The sequence below is a fragment of the Papio anubis genome, chromosome 9 (assembly GCF_008728515.1).
Source record: "Papio anubis isolate 15944 chromosome 9, Panubis1.0, whole genome shotgun sequence".
Taxonomy (NCBI): domain Eukaryota; kingdom Metazoa; phylum Chordata; class Mammalia; order Primates; family Cercopithecidae; genus Papio; species Papio anubis.
The window spans coordinates 9,561,815-9,578,475 of NC_044984.1; the positions used below are offsets into that span (position 1 = coordinate 9,561,815).

The following is a 16,661-nucleotide window of genomic DNA, read 5'->3' on the forward strand; positions in this document are numbered from 1 at the left end:
AAGAGAGGGAAAAGAGTTTGTAAGGAAGCTGTCTCATCTACCATAATAGGAAGGCACCAATGACTTCAGCCTAATTTTTCTCAGATCATGGAGCTATGTTTAAGACTTCAGGTCAGGCACGGTGGCTCACGCCTGTAATCCCAGCACTTTGGGAGTCGGTGGGTGGACTGGGCTGTCAGGAGATAGAGACTCGATCCTGGCTAACACAGTGGAAACCCCGCCTCTGGCTGCACTGACATTGACAAAAAAATTAGCCGGGAGCTTGGTGGCGGCACCTGTAGCCCAGCCGTACTGGGCTGGAGGCAGGAGAATGGCGGAACCCAGGAGGCGGAGCTTGCAGTGAGTCGAGATTGCGCCCATCTCCCATTCCAGCCTGGGCGACAGAGCAAGACTCTATCTAAAAAAAAAAAAAAAGACTTTAATAGAGGAAGTGACTATTACCCAGAAAGATAAACTGAGACTACTCTGCCCAACTTCAAACTATGAACATCTCCGGACAGGCAAACAGGAAAAGCTAGCACGGCTGCCGTTATGTTGTCTTTATCAGTATCTCTCACAATCCATACTCACAGTGCCAGTTGGACTCTCAAATATCCCAATCTTGCCAGCCTCCAAAACCCTGTAAAGCTCTGCCATGAAGTCTTCCTGGATGGAATAGGGCGTGAAGGGAAAAGGAAAATGGATGGTACCAACTTTCTGTGCTTCATTAGCCATGGACCTAGGAAAAATAAGTACAACATGTTAAGCTCTCTCATGGTCCAGGAAGAAGTGGCTTGAAATCTGCAGCAGTATCTAAGAGCAGTTTCCACACTTGTTACCAAATTTCTCCTTGGGTTGTACATTTTTCTGGGAAGCAGAGACCTTGTTCTTTTCCATCCTTCGCAGGTCCGCATGAGGCCATACCAGAATCACGCAATCCACCTAGCGACATGTAACGAACGCCTCTAGCGGAATGCAGACCGGGAAAGCCCCTAAACCGACCCCCTGCCCTTTCACCGCAGGGTTCGGCTACACCTTCCTAATGCCTCTGGCTGCGCTTAGAGCTCTCTTTCAGCAAGACCAGCACCCTAGGGATCTAGGGTGTTAAGCGAATCACTTTCTTCTCCCGCTTCTCTGCAATGCACATTCACAAGCCGAAGTTACTTCACTTTATCCCGTTGAGAAGTCCTGGAAAATCATGACTCACAGGCAGAGGACCACGAACACAGCTTGTTTGGATGGCACAAGTTAACATACACATCCTTATAAGTATCTTTAGTTTGCTTCTTAGTTCATCCTAGCCTCCATTTCCAGCACCAGCCAGAGCCGCCTCCTACTAATTTTTCTGGCCTCAAGACGTATGAACTTTCTGTTTGGCTCCAGACAGGAGAGCTCTCTTCACAGTCACGGAGCTCTGGCTGGAACAGCTTCCCAGTACTGAGACCAGGCATTTCTCTTTCCTTCCTAGGCTAAGGGCTAAGAAAAACTCTGCTCCACGTTGACGTCATCGTTTTTTTCTCCTCTTCTGAACCTAATTATCTCTGAAATAGTGTTTACCTCTCCTTTCTTCCTTGAATCACCATCTGGAGGCCTGACTCTTCCATCCTGGTTCCCACACCTCTCTCTTTAGAATTCGCTTCTCCAAGCTATTTGCCAGGTCCGTCTCTTCTAAGCACAAATGTTAGTAAGTCCCAAACCTATTTTATTAATATTAATAGATCGAGAGTCCATCTTTATAACTTTGGCCTTAATAAGAGTAGTGATAGTGTCACTGTATTTACGAGGGGAAAGGTAGCTGCCACGATGCTCTTCAGTTTAGGGGCAATTAACATCACTACAGACTGGTGGCAGTTTATGGATTTGCACAAGAAGAGAGAACTCACAGAACTAGCACTATTTACGCTGTCTTTACGGAGGTGTATCTGGCTGTTTTGTCAGACATTCTGGGGACAAGAAAAAATGAAAAGAGAAAAACATGACTACAGAGGTAGAGGAATAATTACAAGAAGGGTAATTAAAAAACACTATGACAATTCAATCCGAGAGAGGGGTATGGACTAAAAAAGCTTTAACACATGAAGGAAGGGGAAGAACAGTACCTAACAAATTTTGAGGATCTGCTATGTGTTAAACACTCTACAGGGTCTTTTGCTTTTCTTATCTCATTTAACATGGCCGGGCGCAGTGGCTGAAGCCTGTAATCCCAGCTCTTTGGGAGGCCGAGATCATGGATCAATGAGGGTCAGAAGATCGAGACCATCCTGGCTAACACGGTGAAACCCCGCCTTTACTAAAAATACAAAAAACTAGCCGGGCTTTAGGTGGTGGGCTTCGTAGTCCCAGCCACTCGGGAGGCTGAGGCAGGAGAATGGCGTGGAACCCGGGAGGGCGGAGCTCTTTGGCAGTGAGCTGAGATCTGGCCACTGCACTCAGGCCTGGGCTGGCCAGAGCAAGACTCCTGTCTCAAAAAAAAAAAAAAAAAAAAAAAAAAAAAATCTGTACAACACTATAAGGATACAGCTATCGGATACTGATTCTTATAGAGATTAATTGCTCAAAGTCACAGCTAAAAAGTGGAAAACCAGGGATTCGAATCCAGGTCCAAATGACTGTGCTTTAGTGAAGCTCATCCGGTTGCAAGAGATATCCAGCGTAAGTAAAGGGAGGCTCACTGAAAGGAGGTTCACAAACTGAGAGTAAGAATTGAAACTATCTGGGAAAGCCAAAAACAGAAGCAGACTAAAGCGGCAAGGGAGCTCAGACTTCAAGACAGCTCCAGAACGTCACCAGCAACACACACCCACGGGGTTCACTCTCCTGCTCAGCCGGGCGCCGGACACGCCACAATCTCACTCCCTCGGCGCACTCGGTTTCTCCTTACCCCACACTGGAGCTTGCACGTGGCCTCGTCAGCCCCTGGACCTTTCAGCTTCAGCTCCCACTGCCAAATAAAAAGTCTTGGTGTCTCCCTGTTCTGAATCCCAAGAGAAAAAGCTGACCAGCAGCTCCTCTCCAGACAGAACACTGGTCAGCCTGATACCGGTCAGGCTCCCGGCCTCATCTACTCAGCTCGGGTCTTGCACTTGCTGCTCCCCTTGGCCTGGAAAAGGAGGAGTCCTCAATATCCAGGCCTCGGCTCAGGCTCACCTCCTCAGAGAAGGCTCTCCGGCTGTCTGGCCACTGGACAGGGGTCAAACACCACCCCCACTCCTCAACCCCTAGCTTGCTCTAAGTCACTTTTTAAAAATCATATTACTCTGTATTTAACTTATTCATAGCTCTAAGCACCATCTGAACCTATTTATTCTTCCTTACTGGAATATAAGTTCCATACATAGAGGAACCTTGTCTGTCTTGTTCTTCTCTCGCTCCAGGACTCAGAATGAGGTGCTTCAACACCTCATAGGCATTCAACAAAAATGTGATGAATGAATGAGTAGCCAGCCAGACATGCGGGCTGTATAAGGAAAGGTTTCTGTTCCAAGGCTGGGTAATGGAGGTCCCACGACTTCAATACCTATCTAGTTAAATGGCCAGTTCTTTAATAGTTTCGAACCGTTTTCACACAACCCCACAACAACCCTGTGTGGTCAGTATTTTTATAAGCTCTATTTTATAAAGAAAGAAACTGAGATGCAGTAAACTTAAGTGACTTGCCCAAGGTCACTCAGCAAGTGCTTGAACTCAGGATTTAAACCACATCTGCCAGATGGCCAAGGCACCTGAAGCTTTGTATCTCCTCACTTTTCCTCCCACCAGGGTAAGTGGGATAAAAAAGACAGACTTGGTTACCAAACTCCTAGAATGACAATACTAAACAATACAGAAGAAACATTAAGTATTATTTCATTTCCCCGTCAGTGGTAATTATAGATCTCATTATTCCAGAAGCAGCACAGGCTAAATCATAGAGGTTTAGATAAATCTGAGTAAAACGGATTCACTAAGCCAGATTAAAAACATTTGCAGTGACTTGTTCAGCCCTCTTCAGGTTGGCTGTGTGGACGGAGGACAACCATCACCTCCCAGTGCCAAGGCACACACCAGGACAGCAAATCTCATGCTCATTAAATGAGGTAAGAGTTGTGAAAGCACTTCAGGAACATATTGGTTCTTTTCTTTCTTTCTTTTTTTTTTTTTTTTTTTTGAGACGGAGTCTTGCTCTGTCGCCCAGGCTGGAGTGCAGTGGCGTGACCTCGGCTCACTGGAAGCTCCGCCTCCCGGGTTTACGTCATTCTCCTGCCTCAGCCTCCCGAGTAGCTGGGACTACAGGCGCCCGCCACCTGGCCCGGCTAATTTTTTTGTATTTTTAGTAGGGATGGGGTTTCACCGGGTTAGCCAGGATGGTCTTGATCTCCTGACCTCGTGATCCGCCCGCCTCAGCCTCCCAAAGTGCTGGGATTACAGGCGTTGAGCCACCGCGCCCGGCACATATTAGTTCTTAAAGTGTTCATTTTCTTCGATCCCCAATTATCACTCATTACTGAGTACAGACTATTGCTGTTGGCTCAGTTGTGTCCTCCCCACACTGATCTTGGACGTCCCAAGCCTCTGGGACTGTGAGCAAACACATTTCTGTGTCGAAGCCACCCAGTTTATGGTCTTTTGTTATGGCAGCCGGCGCTGACCAGGACAACTATGTGGCAGGTGCTACCTACCATATGGCCCTAAAATGTTTTAACTTCACACACCTGGAAAGCACCACAGCCCCAAGAGAAAAGCTTTTCCGCACTGCTGTTAAGCCAGGGCCATACACTGCAGTGCTGTGGTGCTCCACCAGCTGGAGGATGGCCTGGCCTATAAAACCCACATTCCCACCTTGCTCTGGCCCTGTCTCCCCTCCCACCTGCATTCTGAGCTCGCACCCTGTGTGGAACCCAACTAGCGGCTTATGAGCATTTAAGTCCACGTTTATGACACTTCCGTCAACAATCTGGTCAACTGCACTCATCCCTGGCCTCTGTACTGTACCCTGCTCCGCCTCGATTCCGGCCCTAAGGGAAGCTAGAGCCATGGAGCCCTTAACTTTATTGGCTCTGGGCTCAGATTGCCAAATTTAGGATCCCAGCTGTATCCTTGCTAAAGTTAGTATCTCTGGGACTCAGTTTCTGCATCTGTAAGAGACAGGTGGGTCACAGTGCTCACTCACTGCTGCAGTGTCTTATCTACGTAAGATAATCCACGAAAAGCTCAACATAGCTGGGCCAAATGTAAGACCCAGACGCGTGGCTGCTGTTAATACTGACTCCTGCGCACCGCCCAGTTCCACCGCAGGCACAACCCTCGCAGGCCTGCCCAGTCTCCGCACAGGGTTCCCGCCTGTCAATCACGCTGGCCCCGCCCTCCACTTCCGGAATAATTTCCCGCTCCGAACTGGCCACCTACCTTTGCATACAGGGGTCCCGCGCCGGAACAGACGCCTAGTTTGCGATTTCACCAGAGTTGCCCTTCCTTGTCCCGCTGCTCCTCGTCCTCAGCTCTGCCGCCACGCAGCACTGCGCTCACCTTCTTCGCCGGCAGAATTGCTACGCAGAAAACCAGGCCCAGGGAATCTGGGCAAACGCCGCTGCATTTGAAACTGGCGGCTCCCCTCAATGAAAGGCTGCCGGAACAACCCCCGCTGTTGCGCATGCGCACTCCAGGACGCGCGCGAACACGCAGCCGCTGTAATCTGGAGGGGGCGTGGTTTGCGCGCTCCGGAACTTGGATCTCACCTCAGCGTTCGGTTTCCCGCTGCTTTCCGCCCGCTGCGGGCTGTGTGATTAATCCCCGCCGATTAGCGCCAGTTGTACGAAGCGCTGGACGGTTGCCTGATCAGATGAAACATCAGCCGATGTTCCAACGCCCAGGAACGGGCGCTGTCCCCGAAACGGGAAACCTGTCTTCTGGTCCCGGCTCTAGTTGGCCTCTGGAGATCCGTAGCTCGGTTATTTTACCTCTGAAACGGACGACACCTGCACTGCGCATCCCAGCGGCTCCTCCACGCGGAGAGACAGTGTCAGTGAAAGGCCGTCTAGATGACGAGTTGATGAAATCGTTTCTGCCCTGTGCGGGGCACGACCTTGCGGAGGGCCCGGAAAACCCAGCCCTGCCTGGAGCTTACCTGCTAATTAGGAGGACAACGCATCGCCTCACCTCCCTGGACTTTGCTTCTCCTTTATTCAGTGAGGGATTGGACTAGCTGGTCCTTAAGAACTTTTCAGAAAGTCTGGTTCTGGCAGGTGATCAATGGGAGCATCTCTTGCTACGGGCTTTCCTGGAATGACAGGTAATTGGTGCACCTTCCCAGCAGGGTCAGGGGAAGTTGCTGGGACTTGAAGGAAATGCTTCTGGGGAGAGGAGCCAGTGTTAACAAGCTGTCGAAAAGCTTGGAGGTGGGAATTTACAAAAGGTGATTCCAGGGTCAGTTTTTTTTTGTCACCTGCTTCCTTATTGGGCAGTTTGGAGAGGGTGAGGAAGTAATACCCTTCAGGGTCTTGGTATGTGGCCAGCAGAATCCTTGGAGGGTCTTTGAAGTCTTAGTTTTAAGTTTAGAATTCATGGGCAGAGTACTTAAATACACTTTTCTCCAAAGAAGATGTACAGGTGGCTCACAGGCCCATAAAAATGTTGCATTCTACCCTATAACATCTGTGTTTGTTTTTGCATAAAAACAGAGTTTTAAAATAACTGTTGTCTGGTAAATTGACATCTCTAGAATAGAAGGTACACTAGGTTTTTTACCCTATTGCTTCAAACACCATCCCACACAGCCACACTCCTAGGGTAGGAATCGTCCAGTTTAAGAAGCACCATTGGAGGAATAGAAAGTGATAGGACGTGAAGGTCGCTCGGGGTCTGGTTGTAGAAGGCTTTAAACAACACGCTAATAAATTTAGACTTCGCACTGTAGACAAGTTACAAGTCACTGAAACATTTTTAAACAGAGGAGTGGATTTGCAAATGCAACGTCTTGGAAATACTAAGCTGGAAGCGGTGTGAAGGATGGTTTGGCGGGGAGACCAGAAGCAATCAGCCAAGTTGGGTTGTGCAGTAAACCAGACAGTGCAGTAGGGGCTTGGACCTCAAGAGTGGCAATAGACACGGACAGGACAAAGGCCGTTCCCACCAGGCTGTAAATCTGGATTGTGTCCCTCCATCCTCCCCTCACTTCTGCCCTGGAGGCTTATGTTTAGAGAGCTGTACTCCTAACATGAGGCCCTGGGCTTTGTCTCAAAGGTAAAGGCAAAAGTTCCTTATGTGGACTACCTCGGCATTTATTATTAAACAGCCTTAGATGATGCCATTGATTGAATGAACTCAGAGACCTTCATAAACTCCTCTCAAAACTCAGGGCTAGCAAGAAAAGTTCTTGTACTAATGTAGAAATATTTTCTATAACCGCACAGTGAGAGCTATAGAAACCCATTATGCATTCTTCTTTGCCTTCACTGCTAGTGATCTCACGGCTGAATATGGTACATTGTTTTAGTTTTCTTCGGCCAGCATTTTTTAATTTTGTTGTTGTTGTTGTTCTCACTCCTTCTTGCTAATTTTAAGTACATGTTCTAATAAAGTGTGACTGCCTGGATCCAGATTCCCTACTCCACCATGTAACTAGCTGGATGACCTTGGCGTATGACTTAAGCCTTCTGAGTCTCTGCTTTTCTCACGAATGAAATAAAGATAATAATAGAACTTACGTTCTAGAATTCTTACGAGATAAATGAGATAGTCCTGGTAACATAAAAGGCTTAACATCTAACATATCATTGTGGAAGCTTAACAAATGGTAGCTATTACCGATATAAATTGGGTTTGGTTTCAGGATTCCTGTGCTTTTATTATAAATTTCCTTAGATCCTCTTCTAGAAGGAGAGCGTGTAGAACGTACAAGTTTGTTTTCAACAAGCAATTCTCTCGGGAGCTGAGAGTGAGAACTCAGTCACTCCTGCCGTAATGGCAGCAAGCCTTTCATGAGGGATGTACCCCCATGGTCCAGACATTGCCCACCGGATGCCACCTCCAACACCGGAAATCAGATTTCAACATGAGACTTAGTGGAGCCAAACAAACCATATCCAAACTGTAACACCTACGTAGTGGAAAAGGCTCATGAAATGTGCCTGTGCTATAAGAGAAAACATCATTAGAGACAAGATTGTTCTGTCCCCAAGGCCCTACATGCCTCACTCTGGAACAGTGCAAGATGTACCCTAATAATATTTGCTTCTCTGAACCCTAGTTTCTTGGATTATTATGTCTATCTTGATATATTACTTTAGCTCATTAAGCCACACCATAGTGGGGTGGGACATATTATTTCTTCACATAATAGGTTGATGTACTTAGTCAAACTAAATTTTCAGTAGTGTTTGAAAATGGGCACTAGAACTCAGGAAGGTGGTAAAATCTGGATATATGAATTTGATCACTCCTGGGAAACAACAAAAACATCTAAACTGAAGCTATGGAGGTAGTAAGATTGCTGAAAGGAAGTTTCCAAAAGGAAGGAGGTATCCACATATAAAAGAATGAAGTAGGATCCTTGTCTTATATAATATATCCAAATTAACTTAAAATGGATTTTCTGAAGTTGAAGTTAAAGTTTAAAATTAAAAGCAAGCTGTAAAACTATAAAACTGGTGGAATAAAATAGAGGGGAAAAACTTTATGACGTTGCATTTGGCAATGATTCCTTGGCTATGACACCAAAAGCACAGGCAGCAAAAATAAAAATATTGATGATGAGTTGAGGGATTTGTAAAATAACATACAAATAGATGAACTGGACAACAACAAAAGCTAGAACTTCTGTGCATTGAAGGACAAGATCAACAGAGTGAAAAGGCAACCTACAGAATAGGAGCAAGTATTTGTAAATCATCTGTCTGATAAGGGGTTAATAACCAGAATCTATGAAGAACTTCTATATCTCAGCAACATGAAAACAATCTGATTAAAAAATGGGCAAAATACTTAAATAGATATTTCTCCAAAAAAGATGTGCAAATGGCCCACAGGCACATGAAAAGATGCTCGACATCCCAGTCACTGGGAAAATGCAACTCAAAGCCACAATGAGGTACCACTGCAACCCATTAGGATAGCCACTATTACACACACACACACACACACACACACGCACACAGACACACAGAGCCAGGCACAGTGGCTTATACTTGCAATTCCAGCACTTTGGGAAGCTGAAGTGAGAGGATCACTTGAGGGCAGGTGTTCAAGACCATCCTGGGTAACATAGTGAGACCAGAGCTCTACAAAAAATTTTAAAAAATATTATGGGGGAATGGTGACACACACCTGTAGTCCCAGCTACCCAGGAGGCTGAGGTAGGAGGATTGTGTGAGCCCAGGAGTTCAAGGCTGTAGTGAGTCATAACTGCACCATTGCACTACAGTCTGAGTGACACAGCAAGACCCTGTCTCAAAAAAAAAAAAAGAAAGAACCTCAAAAAACCCAAAAGGAACAAAACAAAAAATAAATGATGGCAAGGATACAGAGAAATTAGAACTTTTATACATGGCCGGTGGGAATGTAAAATGGTATAGCCACGATGGAAAAAAATTAAAAATAGAATTACCATATGATCCGGCAATTTCACGTCTGGGTATATGACTAACAGAAGTAAAAGCAGTGTCTTGAAGAGACTTTTGTACACCCGTGTTTATAACAGCATTATTCGTAACAGCCAAAAGGTGGAAGCAACCCAAGTGTCTACCGACAGATGGATGGATAAAGTGTGGTGTATACATACAACAGAGTATAACTCAGTCCAGGAAGGAAGTTCTGACACAGGCTACCACAAGGATGAGCCCTGAGGCTATTATTTGTATTAGGGTTCTCCAGAGAAACAGAACCAGCAGGGTGTGTGTGTGTGTGTGTGTGGGTGTGTGTGTCTACCCAGAGATAAAAAGAGGTTTAAGGAATTAGCTCTTGCAGTTGTGGAGGATTGGTGAATGAAAATCTGATTGTATTGGCTGGCAGGCTGGAGACCTAGGGAAGAGTTACAGTTCAAGTCCAAAGGCAGTCTGCTGGCACAATTCCTTGTTCAGGGGAGGTCGGTCTTTACTCCAGTAAGGTCTTCACCTAATTGGATGAGGTCCACCCACATTACAGAGGCTAATCTGGTTTACTTAGAGTTCCTTGATTTAAATGTTAATCTCATCCAAAAAAAACACCTTCACAGAAACACCCAGAGTAATGTTGGCCAAATGTATGGGTATGATGGCTCAGCCAAGTTGACACATAAAATTAACCATCACATTATACTCAATGAAAAAGCCAGTCAAAAGACAAATACTATATGATTCCACTTACATGAGATTCCTAGAGTAGTCAAATTCATAGAGACAGAAAGTAGAACAGTGATTGTCAGGACCTGGAAGAGGGGCAAATAGGGAGTTGTTTTTTGGGTATGAGAACTTCAGTTTTGTAAGAGGAAAAGTTCTGGAGATTGGTTGCACAACAATGTGAATGTGCTTAACATGAATGAAGTGTACATTTGAACAGGGTTAAGATGGGACATTTTACTATGTATATTTTATTACAAGTTTTTGAAAAACAAATGAGGAACAGAGAATGACCTTTAAGAAATGTCCATATTTGGGCCAGGCACGGTGGCTCACGCCTGTAATCCCAGCACTTTGGGAGGCCGAGGCGGTGGATCACCTAAGGTCAGGAGTTCGAGACCAGCCTGACCAACATGGAGAAACTCCGTCTCTACTAAAAATACAAAATTAGCTGGGCATGGTGGTGAATGCATGTAGTCCCAGCTACTCGGGAGGCTGAGGCAGGAGAATTGCTTGAACCCAGGAGGTGGAGGTTGCAGAGAGCCAAGATCGCACCATTACACTCCAGCCTGAGAGACAAGAGCGAAACTCCATCTCAAAAAAAAAAAAGAAAGGTCCACATTTGGAGGGAGATGGGAAAGGAAGATGAGACAGTGATGAATCAGTGAAATAAAAGGCAGTTTACAGCTATCTGAGCCGAAGGACAAAATGATCAGCACTGAAATATAGTACACTCAAAGTGAACAATAATTAGAAAAAAATCTGGGTGTGATCATTCCAAGGGCAGCTGCATTTAGTGTTAATACAATAGTTTCAACAAAACCACTTTGCAAGGTGAAGATGACTCTAGGTGATGCAGTTAGAGGAGGAACCCTGGAGGGACAGAGAGAAACAGGAGAGGAATGGACTTGAGGGTAGAAGGAAAGAAGACCATGCAAAGGAAGACCCTGGAGATACAGACAGACTAAGTGAGAGGGCCACTTTTCCCTCTGCCTTTGACATTTCTTCCTGCCGTGTAGCCTGACTTGGTCAGGATCCCAAAAGGTATGAGATAAGGGACCCCATAAATCAGACTAAGCTGAGGCAGCTGCTAAGAATGTGCAACCAGGGACTGGTGGCAAGAAACAGAGACCATGGTGGGGTCGGAGAGATCCCCAAGGAGTCCAAGCTTGAAATAAATTGCAGTGGAAGCCGAAAAGTCAAAGACAAAGTACAAAGCTCGGCTGAAGACCAAGTAGACAAATGCCAATGCACTGTCACGGGCTGCATAACAACATTTCAGCCAACAACAGACTGTACGTAGGATGGCGGTTCCATAGATTATGACGGAGCTGAGCAATTTCTGTGACCTAGTGGCATGGCGACTGTCATCACATGGTAGCACAACGCATGACTCACATGTTTATGGTGGTCCTGGTATAAACAAACCTGAGCTGCCAGTGTATAAGAGTATAGCTTGGACAGTTACATACAGTACACGATACTTGATAATGATCATAAATGACCATTACTGGTTTATGTGTTTACAATACCTTTATTGTTATTTTAGAGTGTACGCTTTCTAGTTTTGTTTTGTTTTTGAGACAGAGTCTCACTCTTTTGCCCAGGCTGGACTTCAGCAGCATAATCATAGCTCACTCAAGTGTTGAACTGGGCTCATGCCATCCTCTCACCTCAGCCTCCTGAGTAGCTGGACAACAGATGCACACCACCACGCCCAACTAATTTTTTTAATCTTTATTTTTTGTAGAGACAGCTTCTTGCTCTGTTGTCTAAACTGGTCTTGAACTCCTGGCTATATGTGATTCTTCTGCCTTGTCCTCCCAAAGTGCAGGGATTACAGGTATGAGCCACCATACCTGGCCTCTGCTTTCTAAAAACGAAGCCGATTGAAAAGCAGATTCAGCCAAGATCCTTCAGGAAATATCCCAGAAGGAAGCATTGTTATCATAAGACGCGGCAGCTTCATGCGTGTCATTGCCCCTGCAGACCTTCCAGTGGGACAACATGGAAGACAGTGACATTGATGATCCTGACTCTGTGTAGGCCTGCGCTAATGAGTGTGTTTGTGTCTTAATTTTTAACAGAAAAATTTAAAAACTAAAAAAAAAAAAAAAAGTTAAATAGAAAAAAGCTTATATAATAAAGAAAAGCTCTACAGTTGTGTTTTAAACTAAGTGTTATTACAAGAGTCAAAAAGTTTAAAAAATTAAAAGGTTTATAAGGTGAAAAATATATAGAAACCTAAGGTTAATTTATTGAAGAAAGAACAATATTTTAACAAATTGAGTATAGCCTAAGTGTCCACTGTTTATAGTCCACAGTAGTGTGCATTAATGTCCTAGGCTTTCACGTGCACGCAACACTCACTCCCTGACTCACCCAGAACAACTTCCAGTCCTGCAAGCTCCATTCATGATAAGTGCTTGTGTGTGGAAAAACCAACTCTAGTGTGTTTTTCTTTTGCTCTCACACCACAACAACCATTAACATGGAAGACTTCTGTGACCACTTATAGGGGAATTTCTCCCCACACACCAAGCAAGCAAGCAATTCTGGAGGGGACACCAGCTAGGTGTCCTCTAGTTCAATGTTGACACTGCCTACCTGGAGATAGTGTCAGATCCCACAGGTTGTAGGCTCAGTCTCCCAAGACTGTCCCCTCCTTCCCACGATAGTAAGTCCAGGCCTCCAGAATATCTGACCCACCAGCTTCAAGTTGGGGTTTCCATGACCTCTTGTTTGTGTTTGATTAATTTGCTAGAGTGCTCACACAACTCAGGGAAACACTTACGTTTACTGGTTTATTACAAAGGGTATTTTACATGATAGAAATAAACAGCCAGATGAAGAAATACATAGGGTGAGTCTGGAGGGGTCCCTAGCCCAGGAGTTTCTGTGGAGTTGGGGTGTGCCACCCTCCTGGCGTGGGGATGAGTTTTGTCAGCCTCCACATGTTCAGCTTTCCAGAAGCTCCCTGAACCCGGTCCTCTTGAGCCTTCAATGGGGACTTCATTGGGTAGACATGATTGACAACCATGTACAAATGCAATTGGACCAGAAGGGATGATCTAACACTAGTTGTCTGAGATGGGGAAACCCACCAAGGCTTATCCAGATTCTTCTTGGCCTCTCTGTGCAGCATTCCCACCTCCTAAGGATGGGGCAGGACCCTCTCTGGGATGAGGATCTTGTGATGCGCAATCAGAGTCCTGCCTTGGGCAGGTGAAAGGAGGGCAGGAAAAAGTCAGAGAGAGAGAGAGAAAGAATGAGTCTGTTTTCTGAGCCTAAAGTGTCCCAGCACTATAATAAGACTATAATGAGGGCTATAGAAGTTATGAGCCAGGAACCCTGGACAAAGACATATACATACTGTAATGCTATAGTGCCCTTTAGAGGCATACCACTCTTATCTTTCAACCATATGTTTACTGTATCTTTTCTTTGTTGAGACATTTAGAGACACAAATGCCATCATGTTGAAGTTGCTTATGGTATTCAGTATAGTCACATGCTGCACAGGTCTGTAGCTTAGGAAATGTAAACTAAAGAAAAACGACCACGGTGAGTCCCGATCATTTTAGGTTTATTTGTCGAGGTCGAGGACGTGCCCAGGAAAGAACATAGATCCGCAGGAAATATTGTGTTTCATGCTTTTTCCAAAGAGGGTCTTGGGATCCCAATATTTAAAGGGAAAAGGCCAGGTATTGAGGAAAGAAGAAGATACATTTTTAGAAGGGTGTGGGTAGATAAGAGGCAAGCAGTTGCATTCTTTTGAGTCTTTGATTAGCCTTCACATGTAAGAGAGGGTAGGGGAACAGTCACTTAAACATTCATCTAGCTCAATGAATCTGCATTTTTACATAAGACACACAGGCAGGGGGAGCAATCAGATATGCATTTGTCTCAGGTGAGAAGAGAGATGACTTATGTCTCTTGTTCCATGCCTGTGAAGATAAGCCATCAATTTACATGGTCAGGGTGAAATTCAACGTAACTGTCTTAGGGTAAACATCTTGGGGACCCATAAAAATTTCCTTAGTTTTTCTTTTTCTTTTTTTTTTTTTTTTTTGAGACGGAGTCTTGCTCAGTCACCCAGGCTGGAGTGCGGTGGCGCGATCTCGGCTCACTGCAAGCTCCGCCTCCCGGGTTCTCGCCATTCTCCTGCCTCAGCCTCCCGAGTAGCTGGGACTACAGGCGCCCGCCACTACGCCCGGCTAGTTTTTTGTATTTTTAGTAGAGACGGGGTTTCACCGTGTTAAACAGGATGGTCTCGATCTCCCGACCTCGTGATCCGCCCGTCTCGGCCTCCCAAAGTGCTGGGATTACAGGCTTGAGCCACCGCGCCCGGCCTCCTTAGTTTTTCTTTAATGTTATTGAATGACTGTTGGCATTCCACTGTCTAATATAAAGGTTCTGACTCTGACTTTTTAAATACCTCAGATAAGTGCTTCACTGTGAGACCAAAATTAGGGATCAAAGGTAACAAAAGCCAACTATACCTAAGAATCCTTTCAGCTGTCTGATTTTTGAGAGCCTTGATAGTGGCTATTGCTTGTTACCTGTCAGGCATCAGACTCTGTCTACCCTATTGCAGGCAAACCCCTAAATAGACTACCTGCTCTTTGCATATTTGCAAAGAGATACTTTATGATCCAATTCCACCAGGCTGTTTAAAACTAGTATTGGCCGGCTGCAGTGGCTCACGCCTGTAATCCAGACACTTTGGGAGGCCACAGTTGAAGGATCGCTTAAGCACAAAAGTTCAAGACTAGCCTGGACAACATTGTGAGACTCCATCTCTACGACAAATAAATTTTAAAAATTAGCCATGTGCAGTGGCACACACATGCAGTCCCAGCTACTTAGGGGGCTAAGTTGGGAAGCTCGCTTGAGCCTAGGAGGGCAAGGCTGCAGTGATCCATGATCACACCACTGCACTCTAGCATGGGTAGCAGAGTGAGACCTTGTCTCAAAACAAACAAACAAACAGAAATTGGTATAAACAGTCTTCATAAGTGGGACTAGCAGTGAGTAAATACCATGCATTGTAATAATATTCCCCTGTTTAATGGCAAGCTTCTCAAATCTTTTGGTAAGATTTTTTCCAAAATGGTAGAGGATATTTAAATCTTTGGGGCAGTACAGTCTAGCAGTTTTGGAAGTTTGCCCTAGTCTCCAGATCTTGCCATTCAAGTGCAAAAACAACTGGGCATTCTTCTCAATTGGTAGACACCGAACCAAAGCATCCTTTAATTCCTATGCTGAGAACCAGCCATAATCCCCGGAGATAGCTGTAAGTGGGGTATATGGGTTAGCCACGATTGGGTGGGTATCTTGAACAATATCATTAATAGCTCTCAAATTTGCACATATTGATACTAATTGGAGTTTGGTTTCTTCACTGGCAAGATAGTGGTATTGTATTGAGACTGTCATGATTGAATACATCAGCTTTAGAAGCCTGTGTAATCCCCCTGTATGACTTCTAATTCTTTACCTTTTAAGTGGTGGTGTTCTTATGTGGAATTAATGCTTTTTAAAATTCAGTGTGCACAGGCTGAGCTTTGACTGCTAGTTCAGGTTCCCTGTCTTCCCAAACAGTGCTACTCACTCTGTTGGAGACTTCCAGGAGGAATGGTTCTTGAGTTCTTTTCTCTGGCTGAATCACCAGTACCTGCAGGCATAGGACATGTTTGGGTGATACCTGGATTCTTACATGTTGTTTCTCAGGAGCAAAAGTGACTTGGGCATTTAATTTACATAACAAATCTTGGCCCAACAATGGAATAGGGCAATCTGGCTTATATAGAAAGCTATACTTCAATCTTGTATCCCCCAATTTGTATTCTTAGGGCTTAAGAAAGAGTCTCTGTTGTAACTTCCCATTGACTCCAGCCTTGGCTGGAAACATTGCTACAGTATCAACCAGTAAGTCAGTCATTTTGTTCCCGACTGTCACTGGTACCCAGCCAGGGCTTCTGTAGGAAAGTTATTATTGCTCTGTTAAACCAAGCGGAGTCCCTGCGCCCCATCAGTCTTCATCAGACTCACAATCCTGCTCCACCATCTGCTTCTTTGGCTTGTATTTCCCTTTTCCTCCCCCTTGTCTTTTTTATTACCATCTTTTCTCTGTAACTTATAGTGGCACAGTTCTCATGTCCAGATTCCCCCACTGTAGGCACACTGGTCCTTATCTAGGGGTTCCTTTCTGTTTCACCCCTCATTCTCTTCTACCTATTTGAACAGTCTCCACAAAAAACGGTTGCCTGTCTAGTTTTTCTTGTTTCTCTAGCATTGAAGTCTTTGTAAGCAATATCTATAAATTGGGAAGGGTTCATTCCAACAGTCCCTTCTTGCTCTTCTACTTTTCTGTTAATGTCAGAAGCACTT

At 45.1% G+C, this 16,661-nt stretch overlaps 2 protein-coding genes across 14 annotated transcripts in view; one reads left to right on the plus strand and one right to left on the minus strand.

Annotated features, from left to right (window-relative positions):
* The window catches only part of DDX11 (DEAD/H-box helicase 11), a 30,415-nt gene extending 24,805 nt beyond the window's left edge, over positions 1–5,610 (minus strand). For 9 of the 11 annotated variants that reach the window (XR_002515528.2, XR_002515529.2, XR_002515527.2 and 6 more), the window contains exons 1-2: positions 5,365–5,572; positions 571–718 (exon numbers count right to left, since the gene is read on the minus strand). Coding sequence is in view for 8 of the 11 variants with exons in the window: in XM_021922018.2 (XP_021777710.2) it covers positions 571–718; positions 5,365–5,372 (156 nt within the window). In the remaining 3 variants the exon portion in view is untranslated. Of the gene's footprint in view, positions 1–570; positions 719–5,364 lie in introns of all 11 variants that reach the window. The other 2 variants (XM_021922013.2, XM_021922011.2) reach the window with 2 other exon arrangements.
* A 528-nt stretch (positions 5,611–6,138) lies between these two features.
* Positions 6,139–16,661, plus strand: part of LOC101000295 (ovostatin) — a 161,157-nt gene continuing 150,634 nt past the window's right edge. Inside the window, exon 1 of one of the 3 annotated variants that reach the window (XM_021922010.2) lies at positions 6,139–6,247. The gene's annotated coding sequence lies outside the window, so the exon portion shown is untranslated. The remainder of the gene's footprint in view (positions 6,248–16,661) is intronic. The other 2 variants (XM_021922008.2, XM_021922009.2) reach the window with 2 other exon arrangements.